This window comes from Pelodiscus sinensis, chromosome Z (assembly GCF_052426305.1).
Source record: "Pelodiscus sinensis isolate ZL-2025 chromosome Z, ASM5242630v1, whole genome shotgun sequence".
NCBI classification, from domain to species: domain Eukaryota; kingdom Metazoa; phylum Chordata; order Testudines; family Trionychidae; genus Pelodiscus; species Pelodiscus sinensis.
This window is the reverse complement of record NC_143085.1, coordinates 9320099-9342908: the sequence shown is the minus strand read 5'-3', so window position 1 is coordinate 9342908 and position 22810 is coordinate 9320099. Positions and strand designations below refer to the sequence as shown.

The window sequence follows — 22810 nt, the reverse complement described above, 5'->3', positions numbered from 1 at the left end:
GAAGAAGAGGAAGGGAGGGAGTTACTTTGTGTCTCTCCTGGAAGAGGTGGGGGAGTCGGAAGTCAGCCGTCACATGGGTGGCTTTGTTTATTCCTGTGGGTCTGGCAGGGTTTGGAGGATGGCCCTTGTGAGTGCTGGACACCCAGGGTAGGTGAAGAGGCTCTGTGCTTTTATCCTCCTATCTAACGTGATGTGGGGTTTTGTTTGTACCGTGAGACTGCATTTTGAAAGGGTGGGATTGTGACTAGTTGCGAGCCGTGTCTATATACGGTGCTGCTGCGTTCAAAGAAGGGGAAAATTCCTTTCCTCCTCCCCCATGGAGTTGTTTAGCCATTCTCTTCCATCGTAAATGCTATTTTTCCAGACCTCACTCTAGCTGGGGAAGGCTGAGCACAGCCAGAGGGAAATAATCATTTCGTATCAAATCGAGCACGCCCCAGTCTTAAACCTTGTTAGGTTATCTTCAGATTACAATGACTTTGTGGGGGGCATAGAGGCAGACCTTTCCTGTTGTGCGTGGGGGCATAATAAACAGACCAGGATGTGTGCACCCTAGTTATGCCTTTTTATTCTGTATTTGTACAGCCCCTAACACAGTGTGGAGTTAGCCCTTGCCTGGGGCTTCTAGGTAGTACTGAAGTACAAATACTAAAAATAAAAAACATTTTTGCAGATATGACCCATTAGAGCATTTTGTTCATATACCTACTTAATATGTAGTTGGTATGGTACTCATTGCCTGTGATATCAACATTTGAATACTGTGCTATCTTTGAACATCCACATTCCTCTGTTAGCAAGATGTAGGTAGCCTGATTTTTTTCCCCTGATATAAATGCTTGTGGGCATACAGCACTGCGAGTGGAAAATTACAGTGTGTCACAAGATGTGGAACTGCCAAGTCCAGACCCAGCTCAACCATTCAGGGTTCAAATTAGGTGTCTTGAGATGACATCAGTGGTATCTGGTCTTAGGTTCATACTGTGTATATGGCCGAAGCTCAGTTTTCTTATTGGAGCTGTGCTTTCTTGGTTCCTAACCCCTTGGGTTCTCTACATTGCTCCCATGATTGTGAATGCCTAAAAGGGTTCCCCTCTGCAAAGGCTTTGATAAGAGGAAACATTTGAAAAGACAAATTGGTGGATAGTTATCATACAGCATAAGCTAGTGGAGCTCAAGAACTCCTGAGTTCTGACATTAACTTCTGCCTTCATCCTGCAATCCAACCTGCATGAGCAGATTTCTGCTAGCATATGGAGCCTTGTGGCGGTGCATAGGCCTAGGGAAAGTCACTTAATCTCCCTCTGTCTCGCTCCATTTGTAAAATGGCAAGAATATTGCATATGCATCTTGCAGGGAATGGATGAACATTTACACTGTATTTGGAGTGAGTAAAAGCAAATTGTTGTTATAAGTATTGTCACCGTGAATTGTGACTGTTGCAACTTCAATTTTATTTGGGGGCTGCAGAGAGGAATGTCTTTTGTAATATGTTTTGAACCCTAAAACACATTATTGGATTTAAAAATGTATATACAAAAGGGCTGTCATGAGTTACAAAAAAAGTTTGTAATTTGAACAGTGCTTGTGGTTTGGGGTGTTAATCAGAGCTCTTGAATGGAATTACTTACTTGGAGCTCATGAGTATGTCAACTTATCTGTATACTCGTTGTGTAATGTAGTTTCAGCCATGTTCATATGCAGTTTATGGCTGTCCCAACTCTCTCTCTCTAATTAGAAAATAAAGGAATGTCAGACAGAATGGCTGTTTGAAATGCTGAGAAACCATTTTTGCTGCTGGCTCTTCATCCTTCTATATAGGACGAGGATACACATAATAGACTGTAATCTTCAGGATCAGATTTACAAACTAAGGTCCTCTCTGGCTTTTGTAGATTTCAAAACCCTGTGCTACTCTTTAATAGTACAGGCATCTGCTTGTGTATTCTAGTCAAAATACCCTTTCTCTCTTCATTGGTTTGTCCCTTAGCTCCACCTCTGAGCTGGTTGTGATTCAGTGTTAGGGTTATACATGTGTGTGAGAGGGGAAGGTATTTATACCTTTATGTATAAAGTCTGTATCTGATATCTTTTGCATGGCCTTTTCCATCTTTGCCAAAGAACTGTTTATTCTGGTTCCATGTCTGTTCTTAAGAATAAAGAATGAGGGACTAGGAATGTGGTAACATAGGTAAAATGAGCAGAACAGTTTCCACATTAAATCTTTGTGTTGTTTTTTTTCTTGCATAGCTTCCTACAAGTATAGGCTACACTTCAAACAAGGTTAGGATATTTGAGGGAGTGTTGGGAAATATCACCAGAACAACTATCCTCACAGAATAAAGGTATGTGTTGATCAGGGTGGATTGAGTTAAATCAAGTTTTTTTTTTTTAAATCACTGATTTTAATTGTCATTTAAATCAGCAAGCAGGAAACCTTGATTTAAACCGCTGATTTTATTCTTGTTTTGCATTTGAACTTTCTAGTTATTTTTGTTCATTCTTTTTAGTTCCCATTAAAACATGTTGATTTGTAGCTGCTTAGCCTTTTCACTACATTTTGTGCTTCTTATTGCTAATCTGGAGGATACACACATGTAGACACATTTATTTAAGAATTGTTTAGATTAATTTACATTTATTCAGAGTCTTAATTTTTACCTTTGTGATTAGGTTAGAAAATTGTGAATGACACATCTTATTTACTAGATAATCATTTTTACTTTTGATTTGTGTCAGCTCTATTTGGGTGTAAATTCAGTTAAAATGCACATTTCAATTTTGTTGTATTAAATAAAAACTACTTTTACGATGCTGGATACGCTTTCTTTTTCTTATGTATTAAGAAGCTCATCCACATGCGCTTACATTTAAAATCAAGTAATTTATCAAACAAAGGAAATATTATCTATAGTTACCTGAATTGATTTGTTTCTGATCAAGATTCAAGATTTTAGAATAATAGATTGATCTCTTTTTTGCCTAGTTTTTGTTCTAAGAATGCAAGAGGAAAACAAGATTTCCTGCTTTTTCAAGTTTTCAATTGGTTTCTTAGTGCTGAATGAACTAGGCTTTGTCTACAGTGCCACTTTCAGTGCTAAAACTTATAGTCATTCAGGGGTATGAAAAAACACACCCCTAGCCAATTTGATTTAGTGCTCTCACCCCTCCTTTAGAGTGGACTTTTTTATTGCCACGAGAGCTCTTCCACACTGGTAAAACATGATTACGCTGCCCACATCACAGCGGTGCCGCAGCAATGATATAGTGTAGTTATGCCCTTAATCATTCAACAGAGCCAGTTTATATACAGATTTGACCTCCCTGATCCAGCACCCTCGGGACTTGACCAGTGCCAAACAGGAGAGTTTGGTGGATGAGGGAAAGTCAATTCAGGACCCCTGCCACTGGCTACTCCTGGCTAAACCTCAGACTTCCTGGCTGGCCCCCCCTATGCCACCAGGTAAGCTGGGCTCGTGACAAGCAGGGCTTCTGACTGCGCTGGCCCTGTTGGAGTCTGCTCTTCTGCCACCCCACCGAGCTCTTGGACGGCAGTCCCTCTTCCCCCAGCCCAAGCTGGAATCCCACGGCAGGGCTCCCAGCTGCTGGCCCCCTGCCACCCAACTGGCTGGGTTCCCACCCCTGGAAGGGCTCTTGGCCACCGGCTCTCCACTGGGACTCTGTTCCAGGAACATCCATGATCCTGCCTGACCACGGATGTTGCTGCACCAGAGTCCCAGGTTAGAGAGGTTCAGCCTGTGACTGAAATGAAAACATTCTATCTGCACCTGCACAGGAGGTGACTGCAGTGGGTTCCACTCCTGCTGGGGGAGGTTTTGCTGCCACCAACCCTGCTCCTAGGGGAGGTTTCCCTGGAAGTGGGGCAGGTACTAGCTAAGGATGTTAAATATTGACTGATTGACTAATCGAATAGTCAGTGCATTTTGCATTGACTATTCGGTTAGCTGATAGGGCGCTCTAGGACTGTTGCTATATTTCAAAGGAGAAAGAGCCGTGTGGAGCCCAGGTTCAGCTGAGGACTCCTCTGCTGACCCCAGGCTCTGTGTGGTGCTGCTGCTTTGAAACGCTGCCAAGAGCCCGGAGCCAGGTTCTCCGCGGCGTTTCAGAGCGGCAGTGCCGCATGGAGCCTGAGTCAGCGGGGGAGTCCACGTGGCACTGCCGCTTTGAAATACCTCAGGCAGCCTGGGGACACCCCAGCTGGCCCCAGGCTGGACGTGGCATTTCAAAGCAGCCATGTGAAGCCCGGGGTCTGACCCCAGGCTTCAAGGGGCACTGCCGCTTTCAAGTACCTCCTCTTCTCCCCCTGCCGCCCCTTGCTGCCTCTTTCTGACAGAGGCAGCAAGGGGGGAAGGGGGAAGCAACTAATCTACTATCCTGTTGACTATCTGATAAGCATTTGCTTATCAGATAGTCAGTCTAGTCCCGTGGTCACCAACCAGTAGATCGCGATCTACCGGAAGATCTCATGGGCTCCAAGAGTAGCTCTTGAGCCCTCTCTGAACTGCGCACCTGCGCAGTACATTTACATTACATTTCCTCATGTAATGTAGGCGGAGCTTCAAGTAAGGGGCGAGGCAGTAGATCTTCGTCTGTTCTGAGACTTAAAAAGTGATCTTGGGTGTAAAAAGGTTGGAGACCACTGACTCTAGTCCTTCAAGTCAATCTAGTCCTTCACATCCCTAGTACGGGCTGCTGGGCTCTGTAGCCAGCTCCCTGGGAGCAGGTCAGCAACATGTAACATGTTGGGGGGTGGGAGATAGGGGCACCCAGTGCAGGCGGACAGCTGCTCCAGCCCCTCTGATTAACCAGCACTGGTAGGCTTTACCCATTAATCTTTTACATCTCCAGTCTTGGTTTCCCTGTAGTAAAATGGACTTTGCTAGCCTTTCTCATTCATGTCTGTGTGACCCATTGATGCTGAAGTGATGATGTTTGTTTCTGCTTTCAGAATGATTACTTTAAAAAAAAAATAGGTTCAAAGATCCTAAATTGCTGCTTGAAAGAGAATAAAAAATAAATAAAACCTTATTCCAATTCTGTGAAAGGCTGTTGTAGCCAAGGGTCTAAGATTATTATAATCCCTGTGTTTACTAGTTTATTAAATAACTTGACATTGCCCAGAAGATCTGATCTCTCATGCATGCACATATTTAAGGGTCACTTAGCGAGTTTACTAGTGGGAATTATGTGATTTACTAGGGATGCTCTATGTAGCAAAAAACAAAACTTGTGTTCTGATTTGACTGCATTTTTCATAAAATATTACTTTTTTTCCCTATCCTTTTGTGCTTTGCAAATTCCTTCAGAAGAGGCAGTGCAAAAGAGCTCCTGGAGAACAAACAGCCAATTCGTATGTCACATCTCGGGTTATCATCTGATGTCTTGGAGTCCCTTCTTCTATCACCTCATTGTAGGATTCTAAAGTCCATGTGTTTTTCTGCTGTGTTCCCAGTACTATAGAAAGTGGTCTGGCTCCTTCTTGCCCTGACCAGAGTGCTGTTTTTGTGTGCTACCAAATGTCAGTGGCGAACATTTCCAGAGATGTTTCTTTGCTAGCGTACTAAAAAACTGATACACTCCTGAATCACTATTCAGAGAAACAGGCAATTGATTTTTTTTTTTTCTAACCATGTCCCTGGGTGAATGGGTGTCACAGCTCTCCAACCCTCTGGGCCTTTGTTACTAAGGATCACTGGGGATAGCTGATCTGACACGTTAATGTTAAGTGTGCTGTGTTTCAAAGTGTTAAGGAAAATGCAGAGACGGCATAGCAGCAACACCGATAGCCTTCCTCCTGAAAGGTAAGTTGTCTTTCCTCCCATGTTTCTTCCATGTTCCTTTCCAAAAGGCAATATTTTGATTTATTTGTTTGGTGCATCTAATACCTTTTTAAAAGGTAAAAGCAATAAAGTGAAAAAGGAATATTTTCCGATATCTATAACATGGCCGACCATGCTGCATGAGTTAAGAGAGCTGATATTTCATGGAAAAGTGAAACCATTTGTAGTTCCCTGATGCAGAATATCAGATCTGATGGTCCAGTGGGTCAGTTCACTGCTGCAAATCCAATACCATGATTCCTAGAGTTGTTTTTTAAAGAGACACAGTCAATTTAGTTTAAGCTCAACATGTAGCTTTGTATATATGCAATAAACATTTTTCACATTCAGCCTAGCTCAGACTCCTGATAACCAAACTTTAGATAAGCCAGAGTTACATCCCTCAGAATTCTACTGATTGTGGTTCTACTTTTGTGGAACTCCTAAACTCATAGGAGAGCTTCAGGCTACTGTTCTACGGGGGTCCTAAGCACCGAAGATTTGGAAGTGAGCTCCGTAGGTATGAAGGTCCTTTACGACCTCTGTTCTTGAGATGTTAATGTGGAACTACTCAAGAACTTAACTGCAGCTCACCAGAGCATAGGTGGCTAAAGTTCATGGTTAGCACAACCATAAATTTTATGAAGATTTTAGATGATCCCTGAGACTTGCTTTAAATCAGAGTTTATCCCTTTGTACGTGACTAGATAAAGGTAGCTTGCTGTATTGTTGTTTTTTTTATAACTCCAGTGAACACAGGTTTCTTGTTGCTGTGGTTTTTAACCTTCAATTTTTCTTGGACTAGTGCATGAGAATGGGGAAATAAAATTAATCAGGAGCAAAACTGCAACTAACCCGTCCAGATTTTTCTGTGAAGTTGAAGAAATGTGAAGCAAATGTTCCTGACCATGTTAAGGATCCCATAATTGTTTTTCATAAGAGCAGGTTAAGTCGGATCTCCTGATCAAATTTTCATGTTGCCCAGCCTCTAAGGGTATGTCTACACTACCCCGCTAGTTTGAACTAGCGGGGTAATGTAGGCATACCGCACTTGCAAATGAAGCCCAGGATTTGAATTTCCCGGGCTTCATTTGCATAAGTGGGGAGCCGCTATTTTTAAAACCTCGCTGGTTCGAACCCCGTGCAGCGCGGCTACACACGGCACGAACTAGGTAGTTCGAACTAGGCTTCCTAGTTCAAACTACAGTTACTCCTCGTGAAATGAGGAGTAACGGTAGTTCGAACTAGGAAGCCTAGTTCGAACTACCTAGTTCGTGCCCCGTGTAGCCGCGCTGCACGGGGTTCGAACCAGCGGGGTTTTAAAAATGGCGGCTCCCCGCTTATGCAAATGAAGCCCGGGAAATTCAAATCCCGGGCTTCATTTGCAAGTGCGGTATGCCTACATTACCCTCCTAGTTCGAACTAGGAGGGTAGTGTAGTCATACCCTAATTTTGTCATCTCGCATCTCCTACGATGCTAGCTGGCATGGAGTGTGGGCTGAGCATTAGAACAGATGCTTTGGGACTTGAATGATTCATAGGATCTTGGATGGACCTTCTATACTGAGGTGTGGCTTGCCCGCTTCCAGGAAAAAAAGGGCTTTACAGATCAGGACTGGTTAGGGTCCAAGTTCCTTCTAAGCTGCACAGCCAAGCCCTGTGTAGAGGCTCAGGGCTGCGGTAGGTAGAGGTGCCTCTCCTCAGAACCCCGGAGCAACCGTGGCTGGGGGCAGAGGCGCCGCCTCTTGCTAACCCAAATTCGAGGGGGGGTGCGAGGTGACCCAGCCACGACCCCCCCCCCCCATCAATCTCCCTTTTTGTTGTTGGGGGGTTTTTTTGCTCAACAATTTATGCTGCTATTTTTTTGGGGGGGAGAGAGGGGAGCATGTGAGGTTTCTCAAAAATCAAAAAGGGGGCGTGATGCCGAAAAGTTTGGGAACCACTGCCCCAGAGCCTCTATTTCCAGCCAGAACTCTCAGCCTACACCCTGACCATCTGTCCCAATCCTGAGCCCCCTCCAGCACTCCAAGCCCTGATTCCTGATCTCACCTCAGAGCCTGTACCTTCAGCCTAAGCCCTCACACTTCTGCACCTGATCTTTCTGTCCCAGCCCTGGGTTCCTTCCCCCCATTCTAACCTCTTGTCTCCACCCCGCCACTCACTTCCAAGTCTGGAATGACACATCCCAAAAAACATTCCACACAGACATAAAAAGTTAGAGGGAACTCTGGTGAGGGTGAAAGCTGCTGTACAAATTCAAGATTTATATCCGCAAATGCAAAAGGGAAGCAGTGTAAAGTATACCGGGCTCAAAAAACTTCATTTTAATACAATATACAGGCAGTCCCCGAGTTACGCGGATCCAACTTACGTCGGATCCGCAGTTACGAACGGGGCCCGTCTCCCTGGTCTCCAGCAGACCAGGGAGAGGAAGCAAAGCGGCGGAGCACGCGGGCAGCGGTCAGCCCAGATGCGTCTGGGCTGTCCGCTGCCCGCATGTTCCGCGGCTTTGCTCCCCGTCCCCCTGGTCTGCAGACCAGGGAGATGGGGAGCAAAGCAGAGCAAAGCCGTGGAGCCCGAGGGCAGCAGGACAGCCACGGCTCGTCTGGGCTGTCCCCCTGCCCCCGTGCTCCGCGGCTTTGCTCCGGACGCCTGTGGTACAGCAGCTGGGGCGCTGCCGGTTGGTCCCGTAGCGCCGCTCTGGGCGCTACTGGACCAACCCGGCAGCACCCCAGCTGCTCTACCCCAGGCGTCCTGATTCAGCCACTGCTGGTCAGTTTCAGCAGCAGCTGAATCAGGACGCCTGGGGCAGAGCAGCTTGGGTGCTGCTGGGTTCGTCCAGTAGCGCTGAGGAGCGGCGGCACTACTGGACCAACCCAGCAGCACCCCAGCTGGTCTGCCCCAGGCGTCCCCAAGTCAGCCGCTGCTGAAACTGACCAGTGGCTGACTACAGGAAGCCCCTGCCCCGGGCTTCCTGGAATCAGCCGCTGATCAGTTTCAGCAGCAGCTGACTTGGGGATGCCTGGGGTTCTTAAGTTGAATTTGTATGTAAGTCGGAACTGGCGTCCAGATTCAGCCGCTGTTGAAACTGATCAGTTTCAGCAGCGGCTGAATCTGGACGCCAGTTCCGACTTACATACAGATTCAACTTAAGAACAAACCTACAGTCCCTATCTTGTACGTAACCCGGGGACTGCCTGTAGTATCATTACTAACCTGGGCGAGGGTTATTTTAGTATATGTACTAAAATACTGGCTCCCTTGAAGTCAACGGCAGAGCTCCTATTGACTTCAGCAGAGCCAAGATTTCATCCTTAGTATTTACGTTCATAGTGTCCCTTTTTAACTATGTTTCTAGTGAACCCCTTCCCTGCTGGAGAAATAGTCATGTATCATATATCCTAGCAGCACTTTTCCAAACAGCATCATTGTATTTGATTGCCATGTGTAACTGCCCAGTATGCTTTATTGTCTGCATTCATGTTTCTGGCGATAAATATGGAGCTGCTGCTGGTATCACTGCTGTGTCCGACCCTGTTTCACGGCATTACGTGTGTCATCCAGTATGCGTCTGGTTAATTCTGAGCCACAGAAAAAAGTAGAGTATCTTGTTGCTTTGATTCCTTGCGGGTGCCTGAATGGAGACTCTGGGAGTAGCATATAGCTATGAAAAGCCTTGTTTAGCGCTTGCTTGGTGGAGAAGTGCCCAAGAGAGAGTTCAAGCTGGTTTCAGAGTGAGATGAAATGCAAAGCTGTGCACCAAATAAGAGGTCTGGGGAGAGTTATGGTCTCATGGGGGAGATGGGCTACGGGAAGGTGTTGGCACAGGGCAATGATCACTGTTTCTAAAGTTGGAGGCTTCCAGGGATTAGGATCTGGAGAGACTGTAGCACTGTGCTGAGTGTCTATTTGTGGGTTCGACATACTGCCGATCTTTGTGTTTGTTCCTTACTCTCTGTTTATCAGTTAGATATGTGTTTATTTTGTACTCGGCATTTTTTTGGCTAGTGACTTGCTTTGGGATTTGTCTCCTCTGTCCTCACTGCCATGTGGGGTCAGCCCTTCTGGATGTTCACTTTAGTGCCATGCCACTGAGCACAGACAGACAAAGCATATTTTCCCTTGACACGTGGCATTAGGATGAAATAATGAGATTCCCGAACTTCTTGGAAACTCTCTCTAAGCTGGTGGGGTACCTCCTCAGCTCAGGAAGGAACAAAAGCAGTGTCCATGTCTGTTTCAGACCCATGCCTCGAGGGTGTAAATATCAGTTAAACAGAAAATTCGGGTGTAACAAACAAATGCAGGTGGACATTCTCTTCCCTTACACCTCTCCTGCTGGGTCATGTGACAGGAAAAGTTCTTAGCCTCTTTCTGGGTGGCTTTGCCCCATGTTCTTATCATTTGGCTTTCCTTCCAGACTGTGCTAGGATGGCAGTTGGCCACCCCTAAAGAAAGTGGGAAGAGCCTAGTAACTGGAGCTGCGAATTAATTTACTCCTGAGTAGTGTAGCCATCTCAGATTCATATCCCTAAAAAATGTAGCCTTCCCCCCCCACCCAGCAAATGGTGTTTTGCACACATTACGCATTTACCCTCAAAGCTATTTTAGAGCTGACACTTTGAAACACCATGGGGAGCATGGGGCTAGTGGGGAACTGCTTGAGTACCCTGCTGGACCTGTGCTCCCTGCAGCGCTGTTGCTACACTTTAAAGGTAGAGGCGCCCTTATCGACTAATCGAATAGTTGATGCAAATCGCATTGACTATTTGAATAGTCAATTAATCTAAATTTAACATCCCTAGACCATGCACCATCTAGACGAGGGATGTGAATGGTTAACCAGTAAGTATCGCCCTTACTGGGTGGTGCTTACGGGTTATAGTTAAGGCAGCGGGGCTGTTGAGCCTGCAGCGGACGAGGAGTGCTCCAAACCAGCCAGGACAGCCCCTGCCTGTGGTGGACCTGGTCCAGTGCGCCACAGGCAGGGGCATTTCAGCCTGGCCAGAGCAGCCCCTGTCTGCAGTGAGCCCGGCTCAGTTAGAGCAGTGCACCATGCGTGGGGTCATTGCAATTTGGCCAGAGCAGCCCGTGTGTGTGTGTGGCAGGCCTAGACTGGCTGGAGCAGCATGGGCGGTTGCAGCGGACAGGAGGTAGGCGGGTCCTCCAGTTAATGAATTAAAGGGGATTTTACATCCCTAGTCTAGACCGGCTCAATCACTTTATGGCCTTTCGGGGTGGGGTGGAAGGGGAATCAGCACCATCAAATTGCCTGACTATTGCAGCCATGGCAAGATGAATCGAATCCAGCCTGGGTCCTGAGGAGGATGCTTTTTCCAATGCACAGCTTGATGTTTCCCACTGTGGGGTATCTCTTCCCATTGCAGAAGCCGGAGTCAGACCGTGAGTTCTGAGACCAGCGTGGATGAAGGAGGCGTGTTCGAAGGTCTGAAGGCTGAAACTCCCTCTCCCCAGCAGCTTTTCTCGGGACTGGCAGGCATCCCATCTGGTACCCTTCCAGCTACCCCATTCCAGGCAGGCCTGGTCCTGGGTTCCTCAGCAGGAGGTGGGGATGTGTTCATTCAGATGCCAGCCCCAAGGGAAGAAGGGGCCAGCCGAACAGAAGGGGCTGCATTCCACCACCGGCAGCAGTCTCATCACTATCACCATGGCCACCATCGGGGGTCCTCTCTACTGCACATGGCCAGTGGAGACCGGCATGGGCATGCTGAAGACAGTCCTGAGGACCAGCCTGGGACTCCCGCCCCTGCCCTCTCAGAGTTGAAGGCTGTGATCTGCTGGCTCCAAAAAGGGCTTCCCTTCATCCTGATCCTCCTGGCCAAAGTGTGCTTTCAGCATACGCTTGGTAAGCAGCCGACTCTCCATCCTCGTTTGGCTCTTTGGTTGAGAGAGGGAGGCTCAGCAGCTGGGTTTGGTCGCAGTGTCCACTGTGTTCATTTCTGTACAATTTGTTCCAGGTAGAAAAGTCAGTGAGCAAAGGGGACCTGGGTGGTCAGGGTGAAGCTACCTGTCTTTAGCATCCTGCCTTTTCTTCCTCTTTAATCTCATTACTGGCTCTTACAGCTGAGCGCAAGCCTCATGTTTGATGTCCTTTCCTGTTGTGTGATCGACTCTGGTTCTGTTCCTTGTATATATTGTCTCTGTATATATTTGTTAGTCTCTGAGGTGCCACGGGACTACTCATTTTCCTCGTCTTGGCCTCTCTTTCTGTTCCTCTCCACTGGGGACTGAGGGGCCACGAGGAATCCTCATGGGAAGATGCATAGAGCCCTGAGCAGATACCAGTTTTTTTATTTGCATCCGTCTCTGTATTCGAGATGTGAAGGACTAGTCAACTATCTGATAAGCAAATGCTTATTGGATAGTCAACAGGATAGTTGACTAGTCGCTCTCGCCCCCCGCCCCCGGCTGCTTTTATCAGATAGAGACAGCAATGAAGGGGGAGGGACGGGAAGAAGCCATGATCAGCTGTGGACTCTCCAGCTGACCTTTGGCTCTGTATGGTGCTACCGCTTTTGAAATGCTGCAGGGATCCCAGCATCAGTCATTTCAAAGTAGCACATGGAGCCCAGGATCAGCTAGGGACTCTGTGCAGTGCTGCCACTTTGAAACGCCGCCGCAGTATTTCAGAGCAGCAGCACCACATGTAGCCTGGGGTCAGCGAGTCCCCAGATGGCCCTGGGCTCCACGCGGCGCTTTTACTTTTTGAAGTGTAGCAACAGCCCTAGGGCTCTTGCTGCACTTCAAAGGTGGAGGCACCCTATCAACTAATCAAATAGTCCAGGGGTGGCCAATCCATTTAACAAAGAGAGCCAAAACAGTGGTGGAAAAACTGCAAAGAGCTGCACCAGAATTGTCAAGCAAAAAACAAAAAAAGTAAGAAAAGGAGTCTGCCCCTTTAAGAAACAAGCTTAGGCTTTTGGGCCATATCAGGCTCCTGTCAATGGCCGCCATCTTGGGCACCATTTTGAATCGCCACTCCAATGAGCACGGGGAAGGGGCAGAGTTCAATTAGTCAATTACCCGATTTTTAACATCCTTACTCTGTATTCATAATAGTGAGCTGCAGATATCCTCGAAAGATCTCAGACCACAATCTTCCTTTTAAACAGTAATTTGTAGACAGAGTATGTGACTAGTGAATGTTTGTCTTTATGGAAGTGAGATATCACTCACTAGAGGAAGCCACAATATTCATGTTTATTCATGTGGACACACATTCCCAATAATACACATCAGTCTTTGTCTGCAGAACCTCAACCCTGTATCGCAACATAGCTTTGCCTGTGCCCCTCAGTCTTGCTCTACCAAACCAGCTGCTCTTCCAGTCTTCCCTCTTTTCCTATCTCTGTTAGTGCAACTCAGCCATGACCTGCAGTATCTTTCCTGAGTCTCCCATGAACAGAGGCTGCTGTTTGTTCAATATTGTAACATTCATATTAATTTTGCTTGTGAGCTGAACCCTGCTCTATAGAGCTCAGCGTTCAGTATGTTACCTGTCCCCCACTATCTGCTGCAATTACAGGTGTTGAGTTTGTGTTGTGTTGTTTTTAAACCTAAAGTGTGGAGTATTAAAAAAAATTAATAATGTGAATACTTCCTCCTCAGGCCAACAGCCCTTTGACAGGTGTCTTTCCTTGCAGGGATTGCTGTGTGCATTGGTATGGCCAGCACATTTGCATATGCTAACTCAACTCTCCGAGAACAGGTCTCATTGAAAGTGAGTACAATGATGTTCCAGAGCCTTTGCTCTTAATGTGCAAAATAATGCTGATCCCAGATCATCAGAGTATGCACAAATTCCTTTGCGTATATGAATGCTTTGTTCTCTACTTGCCTCCCACCACTGACCTGTTTTGCAAGAAGTCTGATTTAGCGGTTACAGATTGAAAAATCAGAACAGGTTTCAGTTCCTGTCCCTGCCACTGACTTGCACTGCAACTTCAAGCAACAGTTCTGGGCCTCAGTTTCCCCATATGTAAAAATGATAGTGATAATGCCCCTTTCACTAGGATGGTGGGAGACTTAATTTATTAGCACTTTATGGAGTGCATGGAGATTAAAGATACTATTGAAGTATTATTTACTAATACTTACGTGTTATCTTGGTGTTCTGGCTGCATCTTAAATAAACCAGTTGGCCTCTTTAAGATACCATGGTTTTTAGTCATGTTGGAATTTTTGGATGTAAAAAAGGTTTAAAAATACTAATCACGTAAGTGTTAAAAATAATCGTGATTAGATCAGGCCTGGGCAAAATATGATCTCATAGTATGACCTCAGCCAGCTCCCTGTCTGCCTCGTTCCCACTCTGCGCTCAGTGAAGCTAGCTCCTGCAGAGCCAGGTGCTTCTATGAGTGTGAGAGCCTGGGGGTGGGGGCCGAGGCATCTCACAGTGCTTCCAGTGAAACGAGGAGTAACGGTAGTTCGGAATAGGAAGCCTAGTCCGAACTACCTAGTCCGTGCCACATGTAGCCGCGCGGCACGGAGTCCGCACTAGCGGACATTTAAAATTGGCGACGCCCAGCAAGATGCAAATGAAGCCTGGGAAATTCAAATCCCGGGCTTCATTTGCAACTCCGGTTGCCTACATTACCACCCTAGTTCGAACTAGGGTGGTAGTGTAGACATACCCTGAGATACCTCAACAGTATTGTACTACAGGTTTTGGGCTGCATTAGCAGATAGAGAGAATGTAAGTGGCGTAAATATATAATTATACACATGTAGTAATGAAATAAATGTGACACAATGCAGACTGATGGGATAAATTGCACAACTCTGTATTAATTATCTTTAACTTGCAAATTTGGTTGCTAACCTTACCCTGCCCATTAATCCATTGCCTGAAGGCTCAAGGTAGCATTCCTCTGAACTGCTTCAAAGAGCCACCTTTTCAACTTGCTACAGAAATACTGCCTCATTTTCCCTCCCAGTTATGGACTTCTCAAAATTACACTGGTCCCAGGCTCAGAAGAGGCAACCTTCAGACTTTCACAAGTGCTGAGCTTAGGATCTAATATTCTGTAACATCCCCATCTTCAAGAATGTAGAATTTAGGCGACTGTTGGTTCTTTCATTGGTTCAGTTGGGTTTTTTTTTTGTATTATAAACTAAGGGGCTACACCCACTGCTCACTACTCTCGCCAACTCCAGAGGGAGGGAGGGGGAGGGAGAGGAGGAGAGAGAGAGAAAATATGCTCTAAAACTTCCCTTTATCCAAACAGTATCCATCCATGCTCTGTGCAGGATTTTCTATATCTTACGCTGGTCTACATTAGAGTCTAGATAATAGCTCTTTTTAAAGCTACATGCTTAGAGGTGATAGGTCCAGTTATTAAATGTGTCCCCTTATTAGACTGTCCAGATCCTGCTTGTGGAAGCTTAACTTGTGGTAGAGAATATCAGCTACTATTCATCAAGCTGAGTGTAAGCATGCAGGATTTGCATATCCTGTTGAGGCATCCACCTTTGAAAACCAGGACCTCTGGGTTTGTCTGTTGCTTTCTGCCAATGTAAAACCCTTGATTTCAATGCAGTAACTCTGCTTGAGAAAGTACACGAGAGCAGATTCTTGTTTATGTCTGTACTGTGCTGCCTATTTTTATATCTCACTCCCATGTAAATAACTAATTACTGAATGCCTAGAAGTGTGTGTCTGTCCCCTGGGCTGGTCTCACATTTTTCAACAGTTCAAGGCGTGGCGCACAATATGCGTGTTCCCTTTAGACTTTTGAATCTGTCTTGTCTGCCTCTTGTTTTTGCTCAGGAGAAGAGGTCAGTGCTGATTGTCTTCTGGATCCTGGCTTTCCTCCTGGGGAATACTTTATACTTGCTTTACACTTTCAACTCCCAGCAGCTGTACAACAGGTGGGTAAGTGGTAAATCCTACCTGGTGGAAAGCAGCAATAATTGCCAGGGTGGAACAAAGCAAGCTTACCTCTACTCACCGTTTTAAGAGATAGAAGTGTAGTTCCGTGGAATCTGCCACCTCTGCAGAGGAGGAAAAACATGTGGGTCACTTCTTGCCCATGGAAGCTGGGATTGTGTATCGTGGTATAATTGAGATACAAAGAGCTCTGGGGCCGGAACCAGAAGGGAATGACATTCGTCTTCCCTTTCCACAAGAGATTCTTTCCTTGTGTGTATCAGGCTTTTACCCTGCTACTAGAGATGGAATTGAGTAATGACGTTTGGATTTGGAAACAGATGCAAATGTTCCCAGTATTTAGTGGTATTTGGATCTGTTGCACATAGAGGCTATAATGATTGGTTGGAGTAATACCCTTTACTGGACTTTCCAGCCATTCAGTTCACCCAAGTCTTCTCACAGTGGTTAACTCTTGAGACCTAACCCTAAATGTCTTGCCTGTAAGGGTTAAAACCATAGGACAGTGGGTCTTGGAGAGTTCCTAGGGATGCTAAGGAAGCAGGAAGTGAGTTGGCAGGAGGCCAGAAGAGCCAATGGAAACAGTGTGGGCTTTTGAATTGGAAGCAGGATCCCTGCCTGTTACTGTCTTGTGTAACCAGAGCAGAGCTAGGAGACACGAATTAAGCCAGGAAGCAAGGGATGGAGAATCCAGTGACATCCATGCCTAGGGAAGGACTAAATCTTGAAATTAATGATACATAAGTAGAACAGGGAATGTTTTGTTAGGTGTGATCAGATTATTTTCATTATTTTGGGGTTTGTTGGACTTCTCTGTGCTAACCCCTTTATGCTGTTACTTTCCAGACTGAATCCCAGGGATTTTTTTGGTTTTGTTGATAAAAAGAAATCACCTTTGTAATGCTATGATCTGATTCCTGTGTCCTAGAAGGCAGGAGGTTCTGTGTGCATGTGCCTAAGACTGTAAGTCCTACTACAGGATGAATATCTCTAGTGCGGCACCCTTGGGACCTGACTGGTGCCAAACCAGAGAATTTGCCAAAACACAGGAGGTCAGTATTGTCTAGCAGCATTGCCAATGCTTCCATTGCTTACTGGGCTCTTAGAACAGTCTTTCTCAAGGTGGCCTGCACCAGCTTGTTTACCTAAAGGATCTATAACTGTGGAGCCTCGCAGCTCCCATTGACTCCAGTTTGCTGTTTTCAGCGAATGAGAGCCATGGAAGTGGTGTGACCCGGTGAACCACTTTGAGAAACACTGTCTTAGAAGATAGGTAGGGGCAAATTAGAGCTAAAAACAGCACAGAACATTGAGAGCCAGGATTGGTGACTATACACAAACTTTATGGAACCGTGGGAAACTTGGCCACACCCATGATAAGTGGACATCCAGATGACTAAAATCATGCCAGACCAAGATGGGCCTGCAGCTGTGCAGCTTAGGAGGAACCTTATGCTAGTTCAGAGAGTGCCAGACTTCAGAGAGTCAACCTATACAAAGAGAAATTACCAATTTTTAAGCTGTTTCCAGAGGAAGGGATAAAGAGCTCGAGCGAAGGAATTTCCAAGGTTTCTCAAAGGGGTTTCAGCTTTTGGGTGTCAGCAGCAATACCAATGTAAGTCCAGGGAGTCTTTGACTGGGGGGAGTTTTTAAACACAAGCTTTTAGTGGTCGGGTATTTTAAAGTCTTCTTGCAGGCCCGTACCTTCTGCACTCAGAGTGTCAGAGTGGGGAACAGCCTTGAGAGGGGCCAGTATCCAAAGTTAGATATGGGGCTTAACTTCTCCAAAGCTGAGAGGTGTTAATAGCCACATTTGGGTCAATCTGTTATTACAATGATAAAGGAAGAATTAAATGCTCCAAATGGGAGAAGCTTTTGGCATTGGGCTAGATGAGTGTAACTGGGATAAATGGAGTGATAAAAGGGAAATGCTAGGAAAATTGGTCTGACAGTGAGAGCTGTTCCCCTCTGGAATTGTTTCCTAAGGCAAAATTGTGTAAGTCCCACTGACTGAGGCTTGGAACTTTGTATATTCAAGGTATCATTGGAACACGCCTTGTATCAAACAGTCTTGCAGCAAATGATCATCAATAGCTTAGATGACCTCATAGGTAGCCTTTCCATTTCTAATGGTGACAAGGCTGCGGTAATGGAACCATCTCTCCTCTGGAAAAAGTGCATACTGCCTGATAGAACGATTGCATGCTCAGAACTGTGGCACCCATCTGAATCTGCTTCTTTGATCCAAATTCATCCCTAACTGCGATTCACAATTCCTGTGTCTTTCACTGTTGCTTGGAGGAAGGAGCATTTCCTTTGACCCCCCAACACCTCTGAATTATTTCATTTTTAAAATTGCAACTTTCCTCTGGGGTTCTGACTGGGTATTTGAAGGGAAGAGGGTACTGCAGTGTGACTCAGCCTGGAAACAGATGAGTGTCAGGATGTTTGGGGAAAGCTGCAGCCCAGCCACTGGCAAGAGCACAGTTTGGGTCAGAGTGGAACGGGAGAAACCGATCAGGAGAATGCGCTGGAAAGGCTGCCCTAGTGGGTGGCTGGGATACAGAAGGCAGCAAGTAGGCTGGTAGGAGGCTCTGAGCAGCATGGATATCTGGACAGCAAGATAGGGGAGCTGATGAGGCCAGACAGATTTGGAAAGGAACAGCAGAAGTGGACTGGGAGAGAAGTAGATTAGTTCAAAGGGTTTCAGCCAAACAGGAGCATTATTTGTCTGGGGACCCGTGTGTAGATGCCAAAAGGGTTAAATATATTGAAAATGCTGACAAAGAGTTCCACACCAAGGCCTGATCTGCCAAGCAGCCCCATGCAGAGTCCTTTGACTTCAGCAATGCTCCACATGGATGGAGAGATCTGTCTGTGAGGAGACCTTGGCTGCATTGGGGCTCAGAGTCCTATCCAAGCTTGTGAGGTTAGACATCGCCATTCACTTTTTGTCCCTTTCAGTTATTTTCATTTCCTGATTTTGCTGGGTTTTTTTTATGTTTTCTTTTCCTAGCCCAGTAATATTTAAGCCTCTAATTTTGTTTCTGTTTTTAGGATTTAATTTTACCAGTTGTGCTGTGCCAGTGTTGTGAGTATTTTAATTTCATGCCTAGGCTTTTTGTTTTGGGTTTTACTTATTGTTTAGTTTTTGCTTTTCACATGAGAGAGCTTAGTGGACTCATGGACTTAGTAACCATGAAAAGAAGCCCCTTTGTAGTGCTTAAGAAGGTCTTGATTTCATTGGTAATCCACACAGTGGTTTCCAATCATGAAGTACTGGCACCCTCGCTTTTTCCTACTTAAGAAGCAAATAAAACTCAGTGCCTGCCCCAGTTACTGTGGGTGGCGGGAGGAGAAAAAGCAGAGGCATCTTTCTACTACTCTGTGAAGGCTATTCTTGCTCCATGACTGAAATCATGACTGTTGAGTTCTCAACTAGGGATGTGAGAGAGTAACCAGTTACCCGGTAAGAATCAGCCTTACCGGGTCATGTTTACTGGGTACCAGATAATTGGTACCTAGGGGCAGCCCCCTACCCACTGCAGGCAGAGGGCTGCTCCAGTCCTGCAGGGGTTGGGAGCTGTCTGCCCCATGCATGGGGGGGAGCAGCACATGGAAGCAGAAGCTGATCCCTCATGCTTTGGGCTGCCAGTTCTTTTTGCCGACAGTCCCATATGCGGGGGGAGGAGGAGGGCAGAGAGCAGATACCACTTAATCGGTTAACTGATCACACCTACGGTTTAACCGGTTAGCCAACTAACTGGGATTTTACATCCCTATCCTCAATACATGTGTGGGGTCTAATCAAAGTGTGTAGACATTCTGACCCTTCCATGCTCAGGCCCTGTTCCTTCCTGTTCAGCTTGAGCTTCTGGGTGGAATGGTGCACCTGGGGCACAGCCCCTGGAAACCAGCCTTCTGTGTTTGTGTGACAGAACCATGCTGGTCCTGCTGCCCCTGGAACCTTTGCAGCTGCAGGGCCTGCATACGGAGGCCTGCTGTGTCACTGCTCTCCACCTCCCATTAGTTGCTTGGAAGCTGTGACGGAGCTGGGACTGCCCTTTCCATAAGTTTGGAATACGTAGACTTAAATAGGAGATACTATTAGTGTGCCTCCAAAGTCGGTGAGACGCCATCTCTGTGCAATCATCCCATGCCAAACAGGGATGTGAATGGTTACCTTACCGGGTGATGTGTACCGGGTAACCGGGGGGGGCAGCATAGCCCCTGCCCACAGTGGGACTGACTTGGCTAGAGCAGGCCCTGACTATGGCAAGGGGACCTCTCTAGCCCAGCCATAGTGGGCCGGGGGTTGGGGGAAGTCTGGAGCAAACCCCCAAGACTCAATGTTTAATCGGTGGCTTTTACTTCCAGAAGGCTACGGTTATTTCGGAATAACACACTGCACAGTTATTTCAGAATAAGCTATTCCAGAATAGTTATTCTGAAATAGCTTATTTCAAAATAGCACGTCTACACTGCAGGAAAGCCTCATAATTAGTTCGAGGCAGGCTTCCCTAATGTAGATGTGCTAACTTGATTTAGAGCCCCAGGAGGATTAACTTAGAATGGCCCTGGTGAGGGGCTGTTTTGAAATAGCAGCAGTGGAGCATCGACACACACCCCTATTCCAAAATAACTCCATCACTAACATAGAATGAGGCTTACAGAAGTCGGAATAAGCCTCCTGTTATTTCAAAATTATTTTGAAATAACGGAATTGCTGTGTAGACGCTCGCATTGTTATTTCGTAATAACAGCCATTATTCCGAAAACAATTTTGCTGTGTAGACACACCCGAATCAATTTGAAGAAGGAAAATGTGGAGTGTCCCACCCCGCTCTGCCAGTGAAGTTTCTTTCATCAGCATGGAGTGTAGGAGCTAACTTCTACTGTTCCCTTTACTGAAAATGGGCAAGTCTGAAGCTATAGACTCAGTGGGGCTGGATAAGAGCGGGTGTAGGTTGAAGGCCCAGTGGAACAGTGAGATTAATTTGTTGACTATGCTTCTGTGATACTTATTGTTATGAACCTGTGCTCATGTTTGGTGGGGTCTAAGAGCCCATTCTTTATACTGGGGCTTTGACGAAGGGCAGAGGATGTGACACTTGCTAATGTTTGGTTCTGACTGTCCTACTTTTCAGCCTGATATTTCTGAAACCCAATCTGGAGAGCCTGGATTTCTTTGACCTGATGTGGACTGTGGGGATTGTGGACTTTGTGCTGAAGTACCTCACCATCTCTTTGAAATGCCTGGTCGTTGCCCTGCCAAAAATCATTCTTGCTGTCAAGGCAAAGGTAAAGGACTTCCACTTTCTTCCTAATCTTACATGATGGGAGCCAGCCAGTGAAACCATGCCTGTGATGTTAGATACAGATTCTGCTCAGTCCTTCTCTGGGTGTGCCACAGAAAGGGCATCTCCATCTCTCCAAACCTTTGCATGATTTGTGTAAGGACCAGACAGATTTTCATTCCTATGTTCAAGATAGGCTGGGCGCTCTTGGCTGCCTCCCTTCTTATCTCCCATTGCCCCAAAAAGGGAAGGGAAGAGACGGGCTAAACGAAAGCTGACGATAATGGGTGAGTATGAAGAACTGCCCCTTATTACAGACTATGAGCAATTTGTACTGTTTTGTCCAGGGGTTGGCAGATACCAGTCCACAGGTCAGATCTGGTTCCCCAGAGTTAGCCCCGGCAGGCTGCTATCACTATATTTATCTGCATCTCCACAGGTATGGGTGATTGCAGCTCCCATTGGCTGTGGATCGCCGATCCCGGCCAATGGGAGCTGTGGGCTGCAGCGTCCTGGTCCGTGGTGCTTCCCACAGCAGGAGTTCCATACCCATGGAGGTGCAAGTAAATATAGCAGGGGCAACCTGAAAAGGGCTGTTATATGGGTGCGAACGTGCATGGGTACAGCTTATTTTTGTAAGGGAAAGTGGAAAAGCTCCTTTACAGTGATATAATTGCACCCAAAGTAGGAGTGACAAACTATTTTGGGAGAACGTTTCAGTCCTAACATTCTATCAGTACAAAAACTATGTGTAGGCCACATCTGAGTATATGATGGTTTTCACTTCCTGTCCTAAGCTGTTGTGTGAAGTTCCCGTTCACTATTAGAGTTGTCATGTTTCCCTTGGCCCCGACCCTCCACCAGTGGTGAAAGTGGTAAGTACAGTATAGTGTGTAGATCAGTTAAACTTTGTAAAAAGACACTTTGGCAGCCTTTGACATAAAAGACACCATATAAATGCAAAATATTACTATCATCATCCCTCACTGAAAGTCTCGGGCAAAGCACTTAAAGGGAATTTTTAAACCGTGAATAGTTATGCTTAATAACATGGGTGGCAGGGGAGCTGAGCTGTTTGTTCCTGCTCACTCGGGGTACTCAAGATGGTTATTAATTTATCTTTGGCGATTGTCCAGTTCTTTTTTCTATTATTGTTATTATTTTATTTTGGGAGATTAATGTTCTGGGTCAGAGCATAATCCAGCCTGCAAAAAAAAGTGATGTGAATAGTCATTCCAAGATAAATTGCTATGCTGGAAAAGGTTCACAGCCTTTGCTTGCTTGTCTGAGCGCTATCCCAAGTACTCATTAATCCTTGTCGGGGGAGAAGAAAGAGACTTGGTCTTTATTTGCAGCTATAGTGGGAGGCTGGTAAGATCACATCTGTCAAGGGCCTATAATGGCTTGCAGCACAGATGCTTCATTTTTAATACCTTTTTCTGTACAGCGATATTTCTCCAGTTTTTAAGTCCTTTTTTGTCTTGAGATGTTGATGGTTTCTCTGTCCCTTGACATCTGAGGCTCTGTTGCTACCACTTAATCATGGCTCTTATAAACATGTGTGTGTTTACCCCCACTGTTCTCTCCATTAAGCCATCTGTGATCTGTTCTGATCTCGAAAACTAAGCAGGATCTGACCTGAATGGGAGACCTTGAAGAAGAATCCAGCACACTAGAGGAAGTGCCGTTAGTGATGGAGGACAGTGGTTTTTGCTGTGCTGACACCCCAGCTTAGATTTAGGGGGCCATGGGATGCTGGATTC

At 46.1% G+C, this 22810-nt stretch overlaps 1 protein-coding gene across 6 annotated transcripts in view; it reads left to right on the top strand.

The window, feature by feature from the left end:
• Nucleotides 1–2: 2 nt before the first annotated feature.
• Nucleotides 3–22810, top strand: part of RNFT2 (ring finger protein, transmembrane 2) — a 47873-nt gene continuing 25065 nt past the window's right edge. The window contains exons 1-8 of one of the 6 annotated variants that reach the window (XM_089775286.1): nucleotides 15–147; nucleotides 2251–2345; nucleotides 3314–3463; nucleotides 5328–5822; nucleotides 11228–11706; nucleotides 13505–13581; nucleotides 15631–15731; nucleotides 20898–21051. In XM_089775286.1, coding sequence (XP_089631412.1) covers nucleotides 5740–5822; nucleotides 11228–11706; nucleotides 13505–13581; nucleotides 15631–15731; nucleotides 20898–21051 — 894 coding nt within the window. In that variant the 5' untranslated portion in view covers nucleotides 15–147; nucleotides 2251–2345; nucleotides 3314–3463; nucleotides 5328–5739. Of the gene's footprint in view, nucleotides 148–2250; nucleotides 2346–3296; nucleotides 3464–4171; nucleotides 5823–11227; nucleotides 11707–13504; nucleotides 13582–15630; nucleotides 15743–18807; nucleotides 18842–20897; nucleotides 21052–22810 lie in introns of those variants that run through there. The other 5 variants (XM_089775285.1, XM_006128314.4, XM_089775288.1 and 2 more) reach the window with 5 other exon arrangements.